This window comes from Heloderma suspectum, chromosome 3 (genome assembly GCF_057233095.1).
Source record: "Heloderma suspectum isolate Gila_16-S chromosome 3, 16-S_ref, whole genome shotgun sequence".
Classification (NCBI taxonomy): Eukaryota; Metazoa; Chordata; class Lepidosauria; order Squamata; family Helodermatidae; genus Heloderma; species Heloderma suspectum.
The window spans coordinates 307,570,742-307,597,213 of NC_139460.1; the positions used below are offsets into that span (position 1 = coordinate 307,570,742).

Genomic DNA, 26,472 nt, shown 5'->3' on the forward strand with positions numbered 1-26,472 from the left:
GCAGGATGTTAATACTTAAACAAAGCAAAATTGAAGGTGGAAAGGAGTAGGCATTTAACCGAAGGGAACCCTGATACCTACTTCTGCCACAGAGTCCATCTCTTGCCCATGGGTGGAGACTCGCCCCAGGCCCTCAGTTGGCGTTCCTGCAGGTGAGTGGCTTTGTTGTACCAAATCTGGAAGATTGACGTGGCCAGCAAAACCATTGCTGGCTGTATGGCCAGAGCGCTTTTTGTCCCCAGATGTCTGCAGAGACACAAGTTATAAAGAAAAGAGGAGAAGGAAAAAAACAAAACAAGGATACCATATTAGCCCACAGACCAAAGCAAACACAGACACAAACACCTAAATTGGCCATCTTCTCATGCAATCTCAGCAAGCAGCAACTTATTTACCCTGTTGAAATTAAGACAGCATGCAACACAGAGCAAATTCAAAAGCCAGGGGTCTGTGCTCATTCATGCACAGAAAAAGAGCAGTTATTATCATTTTTAAGGCTGTGAGGCTAAAAGCACATTTGAGACACTTCCATGCTATTTATACCAACTGTGAATGCTATGAAATGTGGGATATAATAACCATATGTACAACTGAATCAACGTAGGTTTTCTATTTGAATCAGACGTTTTGCAGAACCCTATGTAAACACGTGGGGGAATGCATGGAGCTGCTGGGAGGCTGCCAAACATAACATAGATATTCCAAGTGTATGACCCTGGAATGGCACACAGTTGCTATCCATGATACTAGCATCCCTGCTTGAGAGCCTGGTTAAGTTCGCTAGATCTGCAGTTAATCTTCTAATCTTGTAGGTCGGTCTTTCCCAATCAGTTGCCATGATTTCTACCTTCACAGCAGTTTGAAAAATGGCCATGTCATTATATAACAAACCATGGTTGCCACATGCATATAGCCTCTATATCGGGGATGGCAACTTGTGGCCCACCAGATGTTTTGGCTTACAACTCCCATCATGCCTTACCATTGGTTATGCTGGTAGGGCTGATGTAGACCAAAACATCTGGAAGGCCACAAGTTGCCCACATCTGCTCTATGTGGTCGTTGTCCACACCACAAGCTCATTGATGGCTCCCATGGGCAATTGTGAGGGATCTGCTGTCTTTCTGAAATGGGCCATAGATCTTTTTAAGGAAAAGCTGGTTCATGCCTTGCCTGTGAAGATACCTTGAGATGCTAGTATCACTGGTTGAAAATCCTCATTTCAAGATATGTGGTGGTGGCTGGGTGTCTTTCTGTTTCTCCATGGCAATTTTGCTGCTGATGTTAGTGAGAATGAATTAGTCCATTGGCTTTCATGGGACTAAAGTCTGACTTTGTGGGATTGTGAACCAGTAGGTTTTTTGGGTGTGCAAAGTTCTACTTGGGGTAGTTGCAAACTGTCCTTATACTGTCAAGCACTTTGAAAACTCAACAGTGCTACAGAAAGAAGAATGTGGCACCTCTCGCTGTGAGAGGCATCTCTACCAGCTGCCTACTGTGCTTTTAAAAAATCTGAAATGAAAAAAAATCTGAAATGTTTCACTTCTGAATACTGTTAATGTAGTACAGCACATGGAGGAGAGAGTTTTCCTAAGCTGACTGTACATTCAATCCACATAGCGTTCTTCATTCAATCTACAGAAGTGGGGAAATACAAAACTGGTTTAATTGCCACTTGTGAAAACAGCAATAGAACTAGGGTAGAAAACACACCACTGGATGGCTGCATTCTGCCCCTGAGGCTCCTTTCATATGTTCTTCAGTCTTCTAATCCTAAGAATGTTGTTGTTCAGTTAAGTCTTGTCTGACTCTTTGTAACCCCATGGACCATAGCACGCCAGGCCTTCCTGTCCTCCGCTCTCTCCCGGAGTGTGCTCAAGTTCATTAAAAAATTACAATTCTAGCCCTTTGTCCCAATCCAGAATCATAGAATAGTAGGGTTGGAAGGGACCTATAAGACCATCGAGTCCAACCCCCTGCTCAGTGCAGGAATCCAAGTCAAAGCATCCCTGGCAGATGGCTGTCCAGCTTCATCTTGAATGCCTCCAGTGTGGGAGAGCCCACTACCTCCCTAGGTAATTGGTTCCACTGTTGTACTGCTCTAACAGTCAGGAAGTTTTTCCTGATGTTCAGCCGGAATCTGGCTTCCTTTAACTTAAGCCCATTATTCTGTGTCCTACACTCTGGGATGATTGAGAATGAATCCTGGCCTTCCTCTCTGTGACAACCTTTCAAGTACTTGAAGAGCGCTATCACATCTACCCTCAGTCTTCTCTTCTCAAGGCTAAACATGCCCAGTTCTTTCAGTCTCGCCTCATAGGGCTTTGTTTCCATTTCCCTGATCATCTTCGTTGCCCTCCTCTGAACCTTTTTCCAGTTTGCCTGCATCCTTCTTAAAGTGTGGTGCCCAGAACTGGACACAGTACTCCAGATGAGGCCTAACCAGTGCTGAGTAGAGGGAAACTAGTACTTCACGTGATTTGGAAGCTATACTTCTACTAATGAAGTGATATTGTCAAGGGATATTTATGTTAATTCCTACACACTGCTTGTTACCAACTATTACACCTGCTCACGGCTTAGGGCCAGTTTATATATGCAGCCAAATCAGGTATAAAAGCTGTCCAGGACTCATTCATGTCTGAATGCTCCCCTTGAAGGAAATAAAAGCCTACACATAGAAAATCAGTATGTCAGGGAGAATGCAAGGGGAGATGCCTTTGTACCTGACATCTAATTTTCTATGTGCAAGGGGAAAAACATGTGTGTTGCATCACATGCGTAAATTAACCCAAGAGGCAGGTGGGGAGCTACCTATTAGTTCCATAACCAATCATGTCTATGCTGGGGTTGGCTCCCAGTTTTCTGTCCTCCTCTCTGAGAATTGTTACCCACGCACTTATCCCATTGGTGAGTGACTGGTGAAATCTAGGGAGAATAGTATGTCTTGGAGTTGATCCTCCCTTACAAGTACTCAGTGAGCCAATTAAAGTTGTTCCTGCATGCTTCCACCTCTCATGTGCTGGCTTCTACACTTGTATCATGGCTTTGTTAAACCTGTTACCCATTATGTAACATGAACTTATGAAAAGGGAAAATGTAGTTTGATGTTAGACTCCAAACCATGATATGAAATGACGATTCTGAGTCCAAGATCAAACCATAATTGCCCATTCCAGACATAACAGGAAACCGTAGTTAAAAAATAATAATGGGACAAGTACTGAAAGTAGCATGTGGGGGGAGGAAAGGGATGCGGGGGGGAGTACACAGCTCGGTCCAGCTTTGATAAACTTGATCTTGGTTTATTTAAGCCTGGATCAGTATGTCTAAACCACGCCCACTGGCTGAATGTGAATTACTATCATGCTCTCAGCTGCAGGCACAGGCCAATTAGAAGCTGCAAGGGTGCCAGACTGCTAGCCTGATGCTCTTACTAAGCCTCAGAGGAAGCTGATATCTGTCTTTTCAGTTATCGACTTGAAAATATGTGTAATTACTCCAAAATGAAAACAAAACATTACATAATTTAGCATTATTTTAATAATTATCAAGACATTACATGACCTTTGATAATGCCCATTTTGTGCCTGTCTCCAGGTTGTGCCTAAGGCAGGTGCCATTTCCTTGCAAGCTGCTACTCCGATGTATAAACACAGCCATTACCTTTGGCACAACCATCAAGCAGTAGAATGTCATATGCTCATGTGCCGGTTTGTGGAATCTTGACTTTGCCAGAGTCAGTGATCACTTTTCCACCCTGTGTCCTTTTCAAACTGGCTACAATACGTTTATGTCATTCAAGACAGAAGTGAACAGCCTTGGCTTTCCCCCTGCATGGATTAATAGATCTCTCTTTGTCCTGACAGGCATGCAAAGCTCACATTAGCATCAATGGGGATTATGTGCCTCTGCAGAAAGCAGAAAAGCCTCTTCCGCCTGCAGTTGGGGTAAGGCTACATAATCTGGCAAAAAAACCCTCACTTTGTTCTCTCCTCTTGTCTCTGCAGGCAACTGACAAACTAGGCCAACATGTCTTGATTGCAAAAAGTCACCATTGATGCTTCTTTAGCTGAATTACAAGCCTGGCAGAAATTGTCAGCAGCATGTTACAGCTGCAGCAACCTGCTGTTTATGTCTAATGTGTCACTTATTAAGGGAAGGCCCAAGCAGGGTAATGTACCTGAAAGAGATTACCCCAGGCTGCATAAGCAGCATCTGCCTCGTTTCTTGAAACTCTCAATCTAATCAGGTGGCAAAGAATGATTTATGTTAAAAAAAAAACCCCAAAAACACAGAACAAAAAGGAAATGCAAACATCTTTATGGCACTCATCGCAGCATGATTCTTAAGGTGTCTCAGGCTAAGACTGTTAAGACTCTTTCACAAATGAGGAGTGCATTAATAAGGCACAAATCCACTTATGCACATGATTCCCCCCCCCCCAACAATGAAGTTTTCCCTCCACTTTCCCTATTCTGTTATACCACTATGGCCCAGTTCACATTTTATGTTAGTCCCATGGGTCACCTCCTTCCCACACTTATCACTCTGAACATGTATATCATAACCACATGAGCAGGCCCAGTGTCATGGTCCCTTCCCACCTGAAGGCTGCCCCCTCCCACTTAGCCAACATTTATGTGGGGGAAAAGCAACAGCATTGGCCCTGCACCACTTGGTTCTGAGGTGTTACTAGAGCAGTGTGGGGAGAAATGACAGTGAAGTAGCACTCATGACAGCAGCAGAAGTATGTGTGAAGGATCTGATTTAAGGAGCAAAAGGGGGCACATGGGTGAGCGCACAACCCTCCCTCTGCCGGTGGCTTATTTCCCTCCAGCCATTCTTTTTGGGAACTTTCACCAACTAGGTCACTGATACTTTGGGAGCACTGGGGAGAGGACCTACAGGGAGGGAAGGTGCAGGAAGGGAGTGAGTTCAGGTCCCTTCATCCACACACCCTTTTGCTCCTTAACTCAAACCCACCCAGCCCATTTCTTACATGACTACTGCCTGTTTAAACATGTGGAAATGCTGCCTTCACATCTACTTGTGAACTAGATCTAATTGTTTTAACTTGATATGGACCATGCCATCTATGACTGTGGCTAGAGATGTTAGATTTCAAGGAGAAAGATCAGTCACAGTTGTCCGGTATCCTAGCCAGTATCCAGTCCAGTATTCTGGAAAGCAGGGGTGGGCAAGACATGGGTCACAGGCTGCATGCACCCCCTCACCATTTTTATGGCCCCCGCTCATCTACACTGCTGAATTTGCTGCCAAAATTCAGTGGCAGAGCAGGAAAAAAGAGGTGGCGATTTTGTCTTAAAACAAAGCACATTGTAAGTACGTGCCTTGTTTTCAAGAAAAACTGTGCTCTTGGTGGCAAATTTAGCACTGTGGTGGAGAATGGGCAGGAAGCAGTGCAACCCCCAACAACCCTCAGAAATTGCCCATCCCTGCTTGAGAGCCTGGTTAAGTTCTCTGGATCTGCAGTTAATCTTCCAATCTTGTAGGTCGGTCTTTCCCAATCTGGTGCCCTCTAGATGTGTTGAATGAGAACTCCCCACATGCCCCAGCCAGCGGGCAATTATGGCACCAGTTGGGGAAGACTGTTGTAGGTCCTTGTACATAACTCCTTCCATCCTCCCCTCTTGACTTCTGCAGGTCAACTGATCCCACTACTGCAGTGCTACAGCCCTGGATGTCTCTCTCACCTGTTCTAGGGAATGTGAGGACTATATTAGCCTGCCAATCACAAAAAATCCTCAAGCATTTCCTGGTCAGCTGAAAATGGTTGGGGAGCAATGCCCGCCAGTACTACCCAACTTCAGTGGGTTTATTCTCAACCCCTTTCTTTGGAGTGGGCAGCAAAATGGCCAGCTGTGATATGATGCACAGAGCGAGAAAAAACAGGTTTGAGGAGCAGCTACTGGCTGCATGAAAATCCCTACCAGAAAAGGATTAACCTCTTTAATGAGCTTCCGTCATGCATTAAAAACGTGGCTGTTCAGGCAGGCATTTGGGGTGGGTTAGGGTATTTTAGAAAATGTTTTTATTGTAGAATTTTATTGTTTTAAACTGTTTTTATTGTATGTTGTACATCGCCCAGAGTGGCTGGGTGACCAGCCAGATGGGCGATTAATAAATTTAATAATAAATAAATAAATAAATGAGATCTTTCCAGATTCTGTTGTTACAAGGAAAGGACTACAGGATGATGGCTGAACAGTCAGATCATCCCACAACAGCAAATGATTCCACTGTGGAAGAATCACGGTGAGCCAGCTGTGAAACCACCAACCCTTGCTTCTAGAAGGAGATAATTGCTTACTTCAGCAACAACAACCAACACTCCTCTTTGCTCGTTGTTGAGAATATGGCATTTAGCATCATGGATGTCTATTGCACAGTGCCTATAACTTCAAGGAAAGATATCAGAAGTTCTTCCTTGTGTCATTCTGAATTACAAATCCTTCAAATGAATTTTTTGGGGGTGGGTGGTTTGCTTTCTTCTTTTGTTTTCTTAAGACGGGTGAGAAATCTCTGGCCTGCGGGCCAGATGCAGAACACAGCACCTTTGGATCTGGCCCATGGTATCCCACCATGCGGGAATTAGGCTTAGGGAATAAAAGGTTCTATTCTCCTGAATGGGACCTTTTCTTTCAAGACTATTTGCTGCATGGGATGGGGCGTGATTTTCAGAGGGGGTTGCAGCCAAGGAGGGGAGGGCAGGTGGGGAGGAAAGGACAGGGAGGGAAAGAGGGAGGGGCAGAGAGAAGGGAGAAGAGGAAGAATGGAATTGAGGAGTCATAGAACAGTAGGGTTGGAAGGGGCTTATAAGATCATCGAATCCAACCCCCTCTGAAAGTGTGTGTGAAAATAGATGGATGGGATGTATGTGAGACAACAAGTGAGTGAATGAGCTGAATTGCATGACAGGACAGCCCACTGTGGGTTAATTTATCCATGGGGGCTGTCGCATTGTAATGGGCACCCGCAGGTGCCATTTTTGCATGGTGCCCCTGGGCACCCAGTTTGCCACAGGTTGTCATGTTGTATGAAACCAGGCGGCAGGGGTTGTTTGAGGGTTACACAACTCTCAAATAACCCTAAAACAAGCCATGGGTTATTTGAGGCTTGTCTAACCCTTGAACAACTCCTGCCACCTAGGTTTGCATGATACGACAACCCATGGCAAGCTGAGGCAGCAACCCCCGCAGGTAAATTAACCCATGGTGGGCTGTCGTGTCATGCATGAGGTGTGTGTGTGTGTGTGTGTGTGTGTGTGTGGTGGCCCCGTCTCTGCCCACTTTTGGCTCCATCACCCTCCCTCTACTTCTGGTATGCATCTCCTACCAGATCATCCCAGAGGGAACATAACCCCCCGAGGCTCCCCAACCCTTTCGTAAGACATCCTTCCTAAATCTAACATCCTTCCCATCACAGTAAAGTTTTTCTCCAGCAACTCAACTAGCCTACCCCTCTTCTGTAACATTGCATAGCTGCAAATGGCCACCACTACCAAAGCATTGGAGGATAATAGTGTTACCTATGTAGAAGGGGGCTTTTCATTAGGACGGAGCTTTTCATTTCATGGCTCTTTGTAGCAGTCTCTGATTTTTGTCTGCAAGGAGTTAGGGAAGGTTTATTTGGTAGTGATAGTTATAGGATTTAGGTAATGATGTTCACAAAATATTATGGCTTTGGCTTTTTTTTTCATGGCCACTGGAGATTTCATTCAAATGCATCCTTGTTATGTCAGTGTGTCTGTTTTTCCATATTAATATGCAAAATTACACAAATCCTTAAAATAAAAGTATCCCTCCCATGCATTGGCCCCTGGGTTGACTTTATAGGAATCTTTCTTTCTTGTCTCCCCAAGACATTGCAATTAGAGTATTCGTATAAAGAGCTACAATTAAACTAAAGCTACTGAGAATCTTCAGCAGATGGCTAAGGAGGAAATTAGTGCAGAGGTGTATGGGCCAGGATTCAGTCTCGCTTCTATTGGTGTAAATTTTGTGTAAATCCTTCAGATTAGGAGTTTTTCTTGCTTTAAGCCAGGGTGAAAGAGTATGAGAATCCAGAAACAACCTTGCTGTGTCTTACAGCATTTGCTGCTGTTTACAGTTTGGAGAAACCTCTTTTGTTTAGATGTTATAATTATATTAATCAATGACTAACAAGCATAGTTTCATCAATCACTTTGTGCTCAGAATACACAGCATAATTATTATTCATAGCCTACAAGACAAAACCGCTCAAAGATGTTGCATGGAAAATAGTTAACACCCACTTACCTCCCTTATCATTAAAGTCCCTTCTCTTGAAATACTGCTGAATGTGTCAGTACGGGATGGCTCTAGACCATGGCTTGACACCATTCCTAGGCTGTAGGCCTCACTGTTTCCCGGAATTCCTGTTGGTCTGCAAAACAGAAGCAGTGACTGTTTACTAGGCTGAAATAAGGGGAGGGGGGAGGAGAAGAAGAAGAAGAGTATCATTTTGGGGTAGGTGTTGATTCCCCATGGTAAGAGGGTATAACTGGACTGTGCAGACAAGACAACCACAGTGAAAATTTTATTCTTAAGAGATTCATAAATGCTAACATACATGAAAATCCAGGACAGAAAGTTACTGGATCCTTTCTCTGACTCCAAAATCTTGACATCTTTCATCCATACTATCCTTTGACTGAGGACGCAAACAAACATGGTTCATGTTTGTGGTCAAAAATGGCAACCCTGCATTCAGTTGCCCCTTCACTTCCTATACTGAAGAGGGAATGCAGGACATGACATTTGCCTTACCCCTTCCTAACAGCATCTACTAATGTCAAGTGGGGGTGGAGAAATGCAAATCTGACAATCTCACTTGAAATATTTCCCTTATTAAACATTATGAATTTTAGGGAAGGAAGATCATCCCCAGGGAACAAATGTTTCTGTATTTGTGGCAGTTATGTGGTTGAGGATACTATACACTATGTGTTACATTGCAAGTTATATAAAATTCCAAGAGATAAATACTTAATTAGATGTTTAGCACCTGTAGCTAACCTTAATGACATGGATAAAATTAAATATTTGTTGTCAAATACATCCAAGTCTGTTATGCTTTATACAGCTAGATTTGTGGTAAATGCAGCCCAACTCAGAACAGCCCAAGAGGATAAATGTTTTTCTTAAGAAAAGTGGTCTCTGCAATCACATATTCTTATAAGACACTGAGTAGTTCTATACTGTATATTGAATTTTAACCTGGTGATATAATTTTTTATTGTTAAAACCCTGTATTGTATTGATAGGTGTCTGTTGTTGGTCTCTTTGGCTATAACCTCTACTTGGTTGCCTAATAAATGAATGAAATATTAAACATTATGGGGAAAGGAGGGGGAATTGGACAGTGGCTGTTCAGCAAGTGGAAATATGGGGCAGGGGTAAGGACACTCATATTACATGAGAGAGCTCCAGGCAGGCAATACTTGCCACAAGGAGGTAGTTTTCAATAGGATCCCTATGGCAACTATACTTAAGAATGTAAGAAGAGCCATACTGGATCAGACCAAGGGTCCATCTAGTCCAGCATTCTGTTCACACAATGGCTGACTAGCTGTTGACGGGAACCCACAAGCAAGACAGAAGTGCAACAGCACCTTCCTGCCCGTGTTCCCCAACAACTGGTGTACACAGGCATACTGTCTCCAATGCTGGAGATAATATATAGCCATCGTGTGTAGTAGCCATTGATAGCCTTATCCTCCATTAATTTGTCTAATCCCCTTTTACACCCACCCAGGTTGGTGCCATCATTATATCTTGTGGTAGCCAATTTCATAGTTTAACTATGTGTTGCATTAACATTACAAGCCAAACCTGGGTATATTTGTTTTTCATGGCTATCCAGCATTAGGGCAAGTCTTTCAGCGATATCTGAAAACATCAAATTAGAAAGACAACACACAGATCTCAAAGCTTCAGTGCACACAGCCCAGGGCACAACGTGAAATTACAACACTGCATATTTTTAATCACATTAAGGGCACAATCCTATGACAGCTAGACAGCGGGTAGACAGCCACAGGATTGTTTGGTTTTCGGGAACCGACTTCAGAGCCTGTGCCCGAAGTCGGTTCCTGGAAAATCACCTCCCTGCTCCCTCCCGCGCTGCCTCATAGGCACCACAAATCATCCCTGGGCTCCGTGCTCGGAAGAGCAGAGCAGAGTGGGGCATTCCCGGGGTGGGGAGGGGTGGGGAGTGCAGAAGTGCTGGTACGATACCTCCTATGTATCATCTGGCCTCTCCCCCACCCCCTGCTCCAATGTCCCATGGCTAGACAGCTGAAATCACAAATCAGCGAATACAGGGTGGCCAGAATGTGGAGGTGATCTCCTCCACACTTCACCTGCCCTGCACTGGATAGGTGGTTGTCTCTGAGTTCAGAGGCAGCCACCTATCCCGATAGGATCGCTATATATATATATATATATATATTCTGCCCAGACTTTACCCGTATACATTTGGATAGCCAACAAAAATAAGCAGCAGCTGCACATTTATGCCCAAAGGCAGAGACTGACCTAGATAAGGTTGACAGAAATCTAGATTAGAAAATATTCTAATAATGATATACTGTTGCTGCAACAATATTGTATCAGTCTTCGTAATACTGACAGACTGGTAAAACTGTGTGATAATGCAAATGGCATTGTGTTGTGAATTTCATGCTCAAATATTTAAAATGTTGACTGCAAAATGAAGCACAGAAAATCCCCGTTTCTTTCTTAGGGCTGTTTCGCACAATTAGCTTTTTAAGTCTACTCCTAAGATCTGTAAGTGTACCCTGTAATGTGTGAGTGAGACAAACAAGTTCTTGCAATCTAACATGTATCATACAGGTACACTCAGCAGAGAGTTAAGGTTGGCTGCAGCTCCCCTGTGAAAATTACATTCTGTCACAAACTCAGGTTTGCTGCCCTACAGTGTTGGCTCAAAGTATTTTTGGGGAAGAAGAGGCTTGGGCAAGACATCTTCAGTGCACCCCCTTTCCCTCCTCACTGCCACTGTCATCATCTGCATCCCTCTATTGCAAACACCCACTTTCTTGCCTGACAAAAGCTAGCAAATAAGCAGGTGATTGCAGCTCCTCCTGCTCACTGCTGCTGTTGTCCACTTGCTGACACCTTTGGTGCCAGGAGTGGGCAGCTGATCAAGCATGCAGCACTGGTGAGGAGCGGCAGCAACAGGTTCAGGTGAGGAGAAGCAGCAGCATGTCCAGGGGACTCTTGCTGGGGTGTGGAGCTCAGCAGGTGCCCAACCAGACTTGGAGGCCTTAACTGAGAGCCATATCTGGGGTCAGGGAAAATAGTGCAGACACCTTTAGTGTGGAGTAACTTTTTCTCTGTGTGCATTGCTCTCAGTGACATGAATGAGTTGGGTTCGTCCATAGAGAACTCCTGTACGCAGGATTCTGCTTTTGGCAGAACATACTGCCCACCCCTCTTGCTGGATCAGACTAAAGGTCCATAAAGTCCAGCATCCTGTTTTCTACAGTGGCCAGCCAGAATATCTGGGAAGCTCACAAGCAGGAGAATAAGAAAACAGCAACTGGAGATCCTCTGTTGGGGGCTAGTTTATACATTGTGATCTTCTAGCCCAGTCTTCCCCAACTTGTTGCCCTCCAGATGTGTTGGATTATAATTCTCAGAGTCCCCCAGACAGTTGCTGGCAAGACAGGTTGGCTTGGGATTCCTAATTCTATCAGTGTGGTTCATTGGTTCCAGTCAAAGAAGCCATGGCCCCATAGAACACAATTGTATCAGACTGCTTCCCCAAGGACACACACACAAAAGCTGCAGTTGTGGCACAAAACTGCATGTTGCCTACAACGTAGGTCTGCTACCAAAAATGGCACCCGTGTTGAGGTTTTCCCCTCTTCCCAGTAAAGCTGTGGGTCACTTATCCTGTGTTGTCAGTAGGGATGCTTGAGAATATCATTCCGTCTGCATTTTTAAGCAAACCAACCTGATTCCCACTTCTCGGACCAATGCATGGATCAGAATACAGTTATCTTTCATTGTTTATAATTCTCCAGATTTTGCAATAGAGTTCTCAGCTCAAAAAAGGTACCAAATGTATATAAAAATGCTGATTTTAGGATAAAATACATGCATAAATGCATATTCCAGGGTAAAATGAAAAGAAAAATTGGTATTTTGTTAAAAATAAAATAAAAATAATAAATCAAATTTTCTTGCAGTTTTTCAAAGAAAGAAAACTTGCAGACTGATGCAGTCACAAGGTGGAATAGTCTTAGCAATGAACACAAGTGAAACTGACAAGAGATCAAAAATGCCCTGCTCTGTCCATCACATTGCACATTTCCCTGCCTTTGCCAGTTGATGTGGAGCAAGAGCAGAGAAACACACTATGTGATAGCATAATGACATGGAGTGAGTGATCCCACACATTATGGGGAGGGACCTGACATGAGGGATGCTCCTTCTAGTGGCAGCCCCTCTGTCACGCACAGTGTGTGTTCCACCTACAGCTCCAAATGCACGGTGTAATTATCATGGATTTAACTTCACGAAAATGTGCCTTACATAAGCCTTGGAATGTCACTGACAGGCACAGTCCCATCTTGTGTTTCACTCTCCCCATCCTCCTCTTCCTCTTCGCTGCTTTCAGACTCCTCGCTGGAGGAGGAGTAATCGGTAACTTTCTTCAAAGGCCGGTTGGTTTCTTCAATGCGCAGCTCCCTCAGTTCTTTTGCTAAGGCAGTCAGATCCTGGAAGGGAAGGAAAAACATGGAGACCTACATGAATTCCATCTAAAACTTTTAGTAGGGGAAAATGCAACACACCTCTGACTGAAAGCTATACTGCAGAGCACAAGCAACCAAAAAGAATAAATTTAGTGTATTCTTACAAACATAGAACAAATATAAGACAACGTAGCATGTAGCTTTCATTAAAACAAAAATTGGCTTTATGCTTGTTGAAAACTCAACAGCCAACCTGCTAACTTTGTCTGATTGCATAGGTGTGTGTACATATCTATTTGTAGACTTCTATGTACAGACACAGCTCAGTTATACTTGTTAAAAACATGGACTTCAGTCACCATCATAGTAAACTGGAAAACGATGTCATCTGTGGAGAGTATTTATTGCATCCTAAAGGCACAGATTTGGACATTCCACAGATTTCAGTGAAGCTTCACACCTGTACACCCTAAACCTAAACAGATTTAACTGGAAGTGATTGACATTAACATTACTGGGAGATCATTTTCAAGTGGAATGATTCAAGGCTTTAGATCATGGTATTTCAGCTATTTGGAATGTTACAGTTGCAACAGGAACTGACATCCCCTTGTTGACTTTCTTTCCCATGCACACTACCCTAGCCATTAACCATAACATATTCAGTACAACTCACCCTGTGAACAGGACCCTCCTTTAGTGAGTTCCCTGTCCATGATGTACATCAGTAGCATGCAGGACAGGGGATGGGAAACTCACATGATGGTCTGAATCACACAAGATGCTAAATGTGTGTTTGTGGTTTGCCATGGGTGTATGTGTGTGGTGGTAAAACCTAAACTGTCTGTTTCTTATTTGTTCAAGGGCATGACCTGAAGGCAACATGATGTACCAGCAACTTCACTGATCCCAAGCAACCTAAACTACAAGGGTCTAGAATGAAAACCATCAAATTTTGCAACAAAAACATTCTGAAATTGAAACCAATTATGCAAATTCAACATACAATTACCAGATTGCTTATTACATTCTGCTAGAAAATGGGAAGTTGGGGTATGGTGTCTGTGCAGAATACAGACTGAGGACCAAACTAAACATTCACACTTTTTTGCACTTCACTAGATTGTTGTTGTTGTTTTTTTAACAAAGCAGGTTCAGGGGCCCCCAACTGCACAGAGACTACAGTGTGTGTGTAGGGGGGAGGGAGGTCTTTTCCCCACTACAGCCCTGATCTGGATTGACCTTCCCTCACTTTCTATTTTAATGGGAGATGAGCTCCCATTGGCCCCTATGGGAACTTTCCTCCTATTGCAAACAGTAGGGGCGCACACATCCGATTTGGACTGGAACTGTGGCCAGGGTAAAGGGTTATCGTCCCCCACCCCAATGGTCCAGATCAGGTTTGGCTCTCCCTTGCCTGCTTTGTTAACAAAACAAAACAAAAGAGGATGGAATTCATAGGAGAGTGGATGTACAATGTGTACAAGGCCAGGGCTCAGGGTCATGGAAAGGGCAACAGAGATGTGTGGTGTTATCAGCAGCAAGATGTCTTACTGGACAGCTGTCTGTCTTTGACCCTTTGTGTGTCTTTAAGATCCCCCCTCCCTACAAACTATAATAGTTGAAGCTGCTCTTAAAACACCCTCAACCCCTAAGATAAGGTTTTCATGGTACTGAGGGGTTCAAGACCTTCCACAATTTTCAGATTAGGCATCTAAACCTTCTGCGACAGGAAACGGTTTTCTGCCCATTCTGATTCCACTCTCGGCCTAAAAGGATGGGAAGTCACTAAAGACATGTGTGCGTGCTATGCTTCTGCGGCGTTTACTACCTGGCATCTTATTCCCAGCTAGTTGCCATCCCTCTCCATATTGTTCAAGGGATAATTATCCCTGAAAGATGCTCTTTTGCCTTTAGTGAATTAACTCTAGCTACTACTGACAAAGGTCTAGAGATATGGCAACTAAGAGTGATATATAAAATGTGATGTATGCACAAAACATGAGAAACAATGTCACAAAGGATATCTTCAGCTCCAGTAGGTGTAGACTACAGATGAACTCTCCAAGACCTACATGAATGTGCACAGGGAAACACAATAACTACAGTAAAAGCAGATATTGTGAAAGCTACAAGGGGGGGGGGGGAACAACTAGAGAACTTAAAATGGAAGCCAACACAAAGAGTTTTCAGTTTACTATGACATTGATGAAACCGTAGACTTCACATTTATAGATCGACAGTGTTATAAACAAAAAGGCACTGCAAGCACCATGTACAACAAATAGATTTCTTGTAATCTTACATGCTTTTATAACAATGCAGGGGAAAGCAGTAGGACAAAAAATAAGAAGCATGAGAGCTCTAATTAGAATGGGTTAGAAGAGTTTATTGCAAAAGGCATGCACAAGATGAACAAAGCAACTGCAATAGTCAGTCTTACCATTTCTCCCTATGTTAGTGACCGAGGGAGCCATCAGCACATTTGGTCAGAGATAAAGGGTTAGGGAGAAAGAAACTCATTGAAGAAAAGGCTAATTTCCACATTTTTTGTTTTTTGTTCTTATGGCCATATTCTCTCTTTGCTGCATTCTACAATTTCCCCAATTTACCATGAAGAGGTGAAGAGGAAAATGTTCTTTAAAATGTCCTTTACCAGTCCTTAAGAAAATAAAACCGTTCCATCATAAAAGGAGAAAGTGAGCTAAAACCAAGAGATCTAGTCCCACTGTAGCCTTGATTGATCATTCTGATTTTACATTAAATTCAGTGATCTCTTTAACTGCCAGTATCACGACTTGGACCATAAAGACACAGGGTACAGTGACACCTTTTCACTATCCAAAGATCATCAAGGTTGATGGCATCTTTCAATTTAGTTCAGATTGTGTGTCACTCTGGTCTTTTAAACTTTATGGCAATAACTACAGAAAGTACTTTGATCTTGAACAGGGAGATTGGGTAAATATTAGAGTTGTTAAGTAGTTGATTCCCACCCCCTGGTAATTGATCACCTGACCTTTAACTGATAATCAATTAACTAATAATTGGAAATGAATACATATAGTACCAAAAATGTAATATTGGTATCCTTTTGAGATATTGAAGGAAATGTAAGATAACATAAAGTTCAATAAACCAAAGTATCACTCCTTATTAGAGGGAACCATTCTTACAAATTTTACTGCATCACCTCAAAACAACACTCTCAAAGAATGAGGAGCTGTGTCCTTAACATGCAGCCTCACTGATTAAAATCACCTCTTGCAGATTCATCAACTAAGGTTTCAGTAAGTATTCGGGCCATAGTAAATATTCTACAGAAAGATTTGTACTTTGCAGGCAATGCAGCTTGGGTAGACCATTAAACTCAACATGAAAAGATAGATAGCTTACCTGTAACTGTAGTTCTTCAAGTAGTCATCTCTGTATTCACATATATGGACTCTGCACTTGCACACAGGCTTGATTCGGGAAACTTCTATAGCGGAGGAGTTTTGGTGGGAACCCTTCTTTCATCGTCCCAATGTGCATGTCCCTAGCGGGTTCCCTCTTATTCCCTCAATTGAGACCAACACTGTAGCCTCGGAACGGAGAGGAATTTTCGATACCCAATATTGAACTCGAGTATGACACCAAAGAGTGAATGGTGGGTAGATTGTGTGAATGCACAGAGGACTACTCCAAGAACTACAGTTACAGGTAAGCAACCTGTCTTTCTTCTTCATGGCCTCTGTGCATCACACATATGGCTTACCAGAAGTGGGTCGGTGTCCTAGTGCAAAATAGAGGATAGGACTGCATAACTGAAGAAGCAAGCTCTGGCCTGAACATCCAGTCTATAGTGCCAAGTGAAGGTGGATGGCCTCAACCAGGTTGCAGCATGGCACAAGTCAGGAATGGTGACTCTCCTGTTGAATGCAATGGATGCGCTACTGCAAGAGTAGAGTGAGCTTGGACTGGGGCAGACAGTTCAAGCCCAGTTGTTTCATATGCCAGCTCAATCATCTTGATAACCCATGAAGCAAAGCACTGCATCAAAATCGGGGGGCTCTTGCACTTATCACTGTAGCAGAAAAACAGATGGGGCAATCTCATGGAAGACTCAGTCCTTGACATGTAGAATGCCAGAGCTCTGTGGAGCTCTAGAGAATGCAAGGTCAACTCAAGAGGAGTGGAAGGCAAAAGGAAGAAAGCCGGTAGAACAATGTCCTGGTTCAGGTGAAAATCCAAGACCACTTTAGGCAAAAAAGCAGGATCAGGTTTTAAGACTACCTTGTCCCTGTGAAAGGTAAGGTAGGGAGGATCCATGCATAAAGCGCCCAGTGCTACCAAGCATGCCACTTTCCACAACACCAGATGAAAATCTACATTGCCAGGAGCTCAAACAGTTTGGATGAAAGTGCCTGCAGGACAACAGAGAGGCTCCAACTCGGTACCATTGCAGGTGCTAGGTCCTGGACTACTCAGAGGAATTGTTTCACTGTATGATGTGAGAAAACTGAAAATCCTTCAACTGAAAGGTGGGAAGGAGGCAGAAACTGCAGCTAGGTAAAAACGTAAAGATGAACGTTTCAGGCCCCCAAACATGTAAAGGTTAAAGTTTCAGGCCCCAAAAAGTGACAAGGGAAACAGTAAAACTTGGTGTGAGGAGCATGAACAGGATCAAAGCCCTCAGAGTGGGTGAAGGAAGAGAATGCAGCCCATTTCCTGGCATAGGACTGTCACGTTGAGGGCTTTTGAGCAGCATTAATGACCCTTTGGATAGGGGCTGGAATGTCCTCGGTACCACTCACCGGATCCTCGACGTCGTCATTTGGAGCATTAGAAGGTCCAGTGGTGAACTCTGTCCCCCTCTCTGGTAAGGAGGTGCGGTGCCATCCTCGGGAGCCAAAGAAACTCCCCCCGGGAGAGTCGCAGAAGTGGAGCGAACAAGGTTGGCGGGGCCACCACTGAGTGATCAGAATACACCATGCACTACCTGTCCCAATCATTGCCAGGATGCTGGTAATTAGAGGAAATGGGGGAAATATGCAAAAGAAGGTCCCACTCCATGCAAACAGAAAGGCATTGCCCATCAAACCTGGTCCTAGACCTGCCTGGCTGCAGAACACTGGGCAAACAGCATTGTCTCTGGTGGCAAAGAGGTCAAGTTCAGGCATGCCCCATTGGAGAAAAAGATTGGTTAGGGTCTCCCTGTCTATTTCCTATTAGAGGGAAGTCAACAGCGTGCAACTGAGTCAGTCGGCAAGCACGTTGTCCACACCGACCACATGGGTCGCCACCAGTCCGATCTGACAGGACACGTACCAGTGAAAGATTTGAAGAGCAAAGGCAAGCAGGGAAAGTGATCGCATCCCTCCCTGCTTGAGATTACCTGGACCAGCCTGCCCACCAAGTCCAGCTTGAATGCCCTGAGTGCCTTGTCGACTACCCTCAACTCTAGTAAGTTGATGTGCCTCGTGGCTTTGGTGGATGACCACCGACCATGTACTGTGAGGCTCCTGCAATGGGTTCTCCATCCTGAGAGCGACGCATCCATAGTTACTACATGGGATGGAGAGGGCTGAAGGAATGGCATGCCTTGCATGAGATTGTCTGGTACTGTCCACCATTGCAGTGACTTCTGCACCTCCAATGGTGGTTGGAGTCTGATATAGCGAGCATCCCCATCAGTATCAAAGTTGCAGATGAGCCAGTTCTGCAATGTTCTCATGTGTAAGTGGGCACAGCGTATGGCCACAGTTGTTGCGGCGATCAGACCGAGGAATCGCTGGATCTTGAACACCATAATGGACTTCTGAGTAACTCAGCTGCTAAAGACGTCAAGGATAGAAACCGATCCTTGGAGAGAAATGCCCGACCTGACTGAGAATTGAGAAGAGCCCCTATGAATTGGAGCTTCTGTGTGGGCTGCAGATGCAACTTCTCCCAAATGACATAGAGGCCCAAATCATTTAGGAGACTGGAGGTCATCTCAACCAACTGAAGAAGCTGACACCTGGTTGATGCTACCAATAGCCAATTGTCTATATGCGGGTATATCCCTACCCCATGCAACCCAAGGTAAGAGCACACAACCGCTATGCACTTGGTGAAGACTCTTGGAGCCGTAATAATGCCTACGGGCAGCACGAAAAATTGGTAGGTGTCAGTTCTGATAGTGAAGCAGAGGAAAATTGGTATGATCCCTCTATCGTGATGTGAAAATAGGCATTTTTCAGGTCGATTAAGGCAAACCAGTCTCCCCTGGACAGCAGAGGAAGGATAGATGACAGGGAGACCATGCGGAACCTCCTGGGTGTGATGTAGGTAGTAATTTCTTGAAGGTCCAGGAACAGACGGAGCCCCCTATCCCTTTTTGGTACTGTGAAGTACTCGGAATAGAACCCACTGTGGAGATGACAAGGCAGGATGGGAATGATGGCGCCCTTCACTAAGAGCATCTATAGTTCTTGCCAAAGAACTGGCGATGGATCTGTTATCCAGACAGTCCTGAGCAGAGGGAAGGCATCAAACTCGATCCTGAAGGTCCTCTGGACAATAGAGAGGATCCAGGAGTCTGATGTCATGGTGGTCCAGGCAGGCAGGAAAGAGGACAGAAGAGTTTTGAAGATGGGAGGTTGAGCAGATGGGCATAGAAAGAAGGGCGGTAAGTCAAAGGTGATGCTTGTTGCCCTTGTCACCCTTAGCAGTGGAAACTGGTACTTTGATGAGGAATACTGTTTCCTCAGTACCGGAGCCTGTTGGTGAGGTGGCTGAGCAGAACTGGATTGCTGGTAAGAGTACTGCATCCCAGGTGGTCAGAGCCAGCATCACTGTTTCGAGGAAGATCCTTTTTATTGTCAGGCAGATGATCAAAGAGACAGTCAACTTTCTCCCAGAGTAAAAGCTGGTATCCCAACACAGTTGCTTGGTAAATGGATACCTTGATGCCCTAAGAAGCAGAGGAATAGAGCTGTCTGCCCAGTAAATCCAGACAGCAACCCTCCTCATCAACAGGTGAAGAGTGTAGCCTCCGTGACTTGACCTGCATGGCCTCAACCATTATCAAGTTCCAGACAGAATGGGAGAAAAGAAAATCTGCACCCTTATCCTGGACCCGATAACATCCTCTCAAGTTTCTTAGCTGTGGAAAGCATAGTAGAGGGGGCCCTCCATGATTGTTTAATGGTGTGGTGCTGAGCAGGAAGTAGGGGAATTGCCACAGGCTGAGAAAGTTCAGTACTGATAGTGTGAAACACTGAGTCTTGGACAGTAGAGACTGGCTGCTGCATTTCAAGTCCTAATGACTGCGCCATATGCATAACCTGATCTGAGAGCTGCCCCAAATCCTTTGATAGATGGCATCATGGGGACCCACCAAAACATCCAGAGAGGAGATAGATGGGTGTAGCAATGACTGAGACATTGAGTCCAACTGATACTTGTCGGTACCGGACTGTGGAGATGTGCCTGGAGGAACTGCCCTCTGGTCGCTTGGGTTCTGAATCCCGGTCAGGTGAGGAGATGCCACCATGGCCGCCAGGACTTTAGTCAACTGGTGAACTGGTGGGGGTTGTGATAGCAGTTGCTGCTCAGATGAGATTGGCAGCACCAAGGGTGTTCTTGTTGGATGTCGTTTGGGAAGGTACAGTTGGGAAGGGATAGGAAGATGAAGCTGGATGGGGAGTTAGACTTTGAAAGGTAGTCCCAGGTCATAGTCTGAAGGCATATGAGGCAGCCACCTTGCTGAAGCTAAGTGCTTGGAGGGGAGACTACCTGGGAACCACATGTAGCCACCTTGAGTTCCATGATGAAAGAAAGGTGGGATATAAATGTAATAAATAAGTAAATAAATAATAAAAGGTATTTGGAGGCAACATTTGGATAGCTATAGGTGGAGGCAACAGCTGGGTCTTTATAAATGGAAGGGTGGCAAGGAATAGGCCCTCATCATCCTGCAGTCTCGACACTGTGGCTGAACGTGGTTGTCCAAGACAATTGATATGGGTACTGACAAGGCAGCAGAGGGGGTGGCTCAATAGGGAAGGCATCCTTGATCTGATGTCTGATGTGATTGGAACTGGGTCTCGTGCCAGAACTGAACGAGCCACCAGTATCGGAGAGAGCAACATTGATGGAGGAGTGGGAATAGCAACCAAAGCTGGAGATTGTGGTCGGTCCTGTAATGTTGGTGGAGGAGCGGGAATAACAGTCAAACTCGGTGATGGCGGATGGTCCTGTACCAACTCTGCCACCTTTTTAAAACTGTTCTTCTTTTTCTTCCTTGGTTCAGAAGAAGTAGAAATGGCCGATGTTGAGGCTTTGGCCTTTTTAGTTAGTTTTTTCACCAATAAAAGTGTCAGCGACTGTCCTGGTGTGAGTGAGTCATGTCTGCTTAGAGACTCATGCCCTGAAGTGTGAGGCAGACTCTCCGATTCCGATCGCAACACTTGTATAGGTCATGATGAAGCAGACATGCCATTAACAGGGCGAAAAGAGGCTTGAGCCATTGTTTTCTTAGGCTCATTTACCATGTTCAGTGCTGTCCTCCACAGGACAGCTCGCAGCCAATCAGGCTGATTTCTATGTGCCTCCTTGGTAAACACCTGCCAATGCAGACAGGACTTGACCAAGTGCCCTTCTTCCAGGCAAAAAAAACTAAGCAAGTGTCTGTCTATATGGGGTAATTTGCTCCCGCAGTGGACACACTTATGAGAAGGTGGTCTGAGGGCCATACGCCCGTTGGATGATGGCTAGATCACCAAAAAATAAAAACAAATTAAAGTAACGCTAAGAGAAAGACAGAAGTAATGACAGACAGAATCAAAGACAGAATAAAAACCTCAGCACAAAAAAGCTTTCAGATAAACTAAACGCAGAGAAGTTCTCTCACGAGGCTACCACAATGGCGGTCAATAGAGAACTGAGGGAATAAGCAGGAACCCACTAGGGACATGCGTACTGAGACGGTGGGGGAAGAGTTCCTGCCCAAACTCCTCAGCTATAGAAGTTTCCTGAATCGAGGCTCTGCACAGGTGCAGAGCCCATATGCGTGATGAACAGAGACAACGAAGAAGAAGAACAATGATACCAAACTGAAAGGCGCACCAAGATAATTTAACTGTGATCCTGCAACAATTAAACAAAATGCTTTATCGACACTCAAGTTGCCCTAAAGTTACACCAAATTAGAGTCTTTTGTAGAGCAGTCTTATCGGAGGTGATAAACCTTTTCACACACTCTCACACCCACACCCACACATAGGCTTTAAAGCATGGCTATTTTGTTCTGTAGTACAAGACCATGATTAAGATGCAGTGCATATTGTATCCAAAAGGGAACTCCCACCATTGCTGTCTGAGCAACAAAGCCTGAGGTTCAGGAAGCAGGACTTGCACAAAGAGACAGTATCATGTTGCACAGTTTTATGTAATCCTTTCCCATGTGGACCATGCCACTACACCATGACTCCATGATTCCCACAAGTTTTCTGTAAGGAGGAGCAGGGATTATCAAGTGGGGTGGGGAGTGCGGGGAGATGAACACAGTTGACACACAGCTTCCAAAGTTTGGATGGGCTGAATCAACACACAATGCACAATGAGGGAAAAACCCCTATGGTGGGTTGAAATTTGTTCAGGTCAAGTCTCATGGTGTAATGTCAAGAGAGGGTAAAGAATCTGCATGAGTCACTCTTGCACCTAAAATAAGTGTAAATGTATTAGCTAATTTATGATACCTTCATGATATGAGGACTCCTATACTGCTGAACTGAGTAATACCTAGAGCAAATAAGGCATCTGATTCAGGAACTGACCCTCTTGCATCCCAAAATGCTGCTGCTGAGCAGCCCCCTCTATCTACCACCACCACAGGAGCCCAAGACAACCATTCTAATGTCTGAGAAAATTGGGAGAAAACAGCTCCCCATCAGTGTGGTTCTTTAGGGAGGACAGTGTGTGAAGGTGGGAGCTGCCTAAGTACCAGAAACTCTGGGACTGCTCTGGGTCTTTTTAAGAATGGAGATTCCTCATGTGAGTTCTTCCATGTCTTGAGATTGTAACATGAGAAACAGCCCTTACATTATTTGTATGTCAAGGATGTGAAGCCCTATGTTCAACAAACCCTACCAAGTAATAGTTTTCTTAAGGTGTACCGTATATGCATATCATCTCCATCAACCAGACACATGAGTGACATGAATGAGGCAGAATCAATGTAAATGACTGTAGACATTGGTATTTCATTTATCTAGGTTTTTGGTAACTTTGAGTAGCAAGAATCCAGTAATGGATTGCTCTGCCTTCGTTTGCCATTCTCAACTTTTGAATATTTGTTTATTAGGGAAATTTATTTCTGAAGTACATCATCTTTTCTTTGCTGTGGAAAAGAAGAAAGAGGATATTCTCTACTGAAAATATATTGGGAGGAAGTTATGAATAAAAGCAGCAACCCAGAGCTAATCCAAACACTGCTGACTACTGGTTGTTCAAGGACTGTAATCACAGATAAGTGTCTTACATTTGCTTCTACCCTCCAAATGAAACATTTAGAATGTCCCCCATTCTATTTAGTTCCTTTTTAAGACTACAGGTTGTAAAGATTTGTTTCCATTATCAGCAAACTTTATGATTAACACCTGGCCAAATACAAGCAAATATTTTCATTACTGCTAAATCCTTTGGTTTTAATTGCTTGGGGTTTTTTGCTCCTAAAATGAAAAGAAGGCCCAATTAAGATTCAGGCAGCATGAATACACACTTCAAAGTCCAATAATTAGTGACTCATTCATTCTGGTTGGATTGTTTCCAACAATCTACAGCAGTACACTGTACCTCTTTTAAATCAGTTATCTCCCCAAACCCCCTAATTTGAAAAATAGGATTGTGAGAAATGGACTTGTACATTCTCAGCTACAATTTTAAAGCTATTATAGTCTGGATAAAGAAAGTATAGCTTCACTGTTATTGCTCACAAATTATTAGAGCAAGAGACTCTATATGGGCCTGAATGGCTAATTTCTTATTTATTTATTTATTCATTCATTCATTTCATTTCATTTCATTTCTATACTGCCCAATAGCCGAAGCTCTCTTTGGCTTTCTTAGGCTTCTAGACTTCCAGCAGCACATTAAAATAACTAGTATTACTCACAGTGCAAGGTAAATTTGGTACCATGTGGACTGAGAGCAGATCAGTATGTTCAGAATGGCTTTGTGGAATGGCCTTCCTATGACACTATCACTTCAGAATTATTGGTAGATTACATGTTTGAATGCATGATCTCCACTGCATGTAGAAAAATAGAGAAAAAGCTAAGGTGCACGTTTTCCAGATCTTTTAGGTGCAGTTAATTTTTTATTTGAATGCCTGTACACTCAGGGAGGGCTGTGCCACATTTTTCTAAATATACAGATTAACCTCAGCTTTGACACTCTGAGGAGTACCTGTCTTCTACTAACCGCCAACCTCCTTAATCTCCTCCCAACCTCTTGAAATAGATTGGGAGAGTGGGTGGAAGGAGGAATTCTGCTTTCACTGGAGCACTCCACTCTCCCTTCCCACACATGGCTCATTTGAGCCAGCTAGCCAGCCAGGCAAAGAAATCTAGACTGGGCTGCATGAGGGAGGAAAGTCCACTTCTCATTGACGTACTTTACTCTGTCCTTCCCAGGCAGAAGAAAGGGCAAGAAGATGGCACATCAGACAAAGGAGGGTTCTTCTGGTCCTCTACATAAGCTAGTCTTATCTGGTGCTGCCCAGCTTCCCTAGAAAGAATCAACAAAGAGCAGAAATCCTCCTCTCATGCCCTCCTGCCTTTCAAGTAGCATGACTGGGTGGTGGGGGAATAGTGTTGAGGCTTGCTGGCTAACTTGGGTTAGAGGATTTGATCCATACAAAGGATCTGAACAGCAACACATGTTAAGCTGAAGTGTTTATTTAGGCTGCTTCAGAATTTTAACTTGGTTGGTTTAGCTCCTGCACTGGCTTTTTGGGCAAGTGCGCCACAAATCTTTTCCAAAGAAGCACTGCCTTTCTGCACTGGGATGATTTTGCCTCTAGAGCACTGGGCTGCATTGGGGAGCAAGAATTCAGCACTGGGGAAGCAGGCAAGGGTGCAGGCCCAACTCTATAACACAGCCAGGACCACAGACTCTCCTGCGCCTGTTCAGAAGTCACAAACTCTCATTGCCCATAACACTAGTGGCATCTGTGCAACAGGTTGGCCAGACATGATCAACTGCTATTGGTATCTGTTTCTATTTTGTGAATCAGACACATATTCTGCTGAGAATTCTGAAACCTGATAATTAATTTGCCACATCATGTCCAATTTGGACCTAACACTTTAATTTTGTCAAGGAAAAGATTTGATGGCACAAATGAGAAAAAAGAGCATCACTGGAGATGGCCAGTCTTCTGTGGCCTTTTAAAAAAATATGGCAATTCTATAGTTAAATAGCTGCTCCAAGGATCCAATTATAAAAGGTAATAATTAAAGTTCATATTTTTTAACTTGTACAAAACTTCCCAATTTTTTAGTCTTTAATGGTATCCCTTTATCGATAATAAGAATTTCGTATGACTATGCTGATTTACTACCACACTGGTAGACCAGAAACAAAGGGCTGGGGAAACAATTGAGTTAGAAAGAAAGAATTGCATAGAAAGAAAAAGGCTACTGAGCTTTAAAGATGAACTTATTGCAAATAACCCCCTTCTCATACTGAAGCTAAACGAAGATGTAACCATCACCTACAAATGGGATAAGAAGAGCCACTTTTTTTGTCAGAAGTTTATCTACAGGTAGGGAATATATCCCTTCTCTTAGGAACTGCAACCTATACAATTTATAAATGGGTCTTGAAAAATCCAAATTTCTTTGGTTGCCAGAAAGCTTCATGAAAAATGTATTTTTCCTCTGATTTGTTTTCAGTAATAGAATCAGTGAATGAATGTTGAAATATTTTTAAGATCATGCATCTCCCTTTTAACATATCTGAAATGTATTACTACAGGCCAAACTCGGATATGACAGGGAGGACATGTATTTTATACACATGTTCAGGCTGCTGAGAGTAGAGTGCCTATTCTTTACACAGAAGGAGATTTGTTACACAGAATGAGACCATTCAGAGTAGAGTGCCTACACTTACACAGATGGAGACTGTGGGGGAGGAAAGCAGAATATGATCCACCCCACCCCCCATCTTGTATCACTGAACTCTGTGGTTTTAAGGAATTTTCTCCTTACCAGGCTCTCAGGGAATGCAAACTGCTTCAAGCAATTTGCAGTGTGGTAAGGCAGAGAAAAAGGTGGGTTTTCCACATACTCCCTTTTTGTGTAAAGATTAGACCCCAGCCCTATTTATATATATGTGAATGCGGCAGACACATGCATGGTTGCTCTGTTGCAGTTAGTTCGCCCTAACTCTTGTTATGCTCCTTAAAGGGCACACAACTGCAATGTGAATATTTTTAAAAGAACAAGCCTCTTTTGACCATTTGACATCATATTTTAAGAATATGAAGGGAGCATGGCTGCTGTTGCAAATCCCTGTTCATCAGAGGAAGGCCATGCCTGAATCATGTATGGTTATCTGAAAGTAATAGGATTGGTAGTAACCCATTTGAAAGTTGAGTAATAGGTAGATGGAGCTATGTGAAAACCCCTCTACGAAGTCTAGTCCCGTTAGAAAATCCACAAGACACAGCT

At 43.9% G+C, this 26,472-nt stretch overlaps 1 protein-coding gene across 4 annotated transcripts in view; it reads right to left on the reverse strand.

Moving 5' to 3' along the window:
- TNIK (TRAF2 and NCK interacting kinase) overlaps nucleotides 1–26,472 on the reverse strand; it is a 424,016-nt gene that overhangs the window by 25,014 nt on the left and 372,530 nt on the right. For all 4 annotated transcript variants that reach the window (XM_084847490.1, XM_084847491.1, XM_084847489.1 and 1 more), the window contains 3 exons: nucleotides 12,609–12,793; nucleotides 8,304–8,430; nucleotides 82–246 (listed from right to left, as the gene is read on the reverse strand). In XM_084847490.1, coding sequence (XP_084703616.1) covers nucleotides 82–246; nucleotides 8,304–8,430; nucleotides 12,609–12,793 — 477 coding nt within the window. The remainder of the gene's footprint in view (nucleotides 1–81; nucleotides 247–8,303; nucleotides 8,431–12,608; nucleotides 12,794–26,472) is intronic.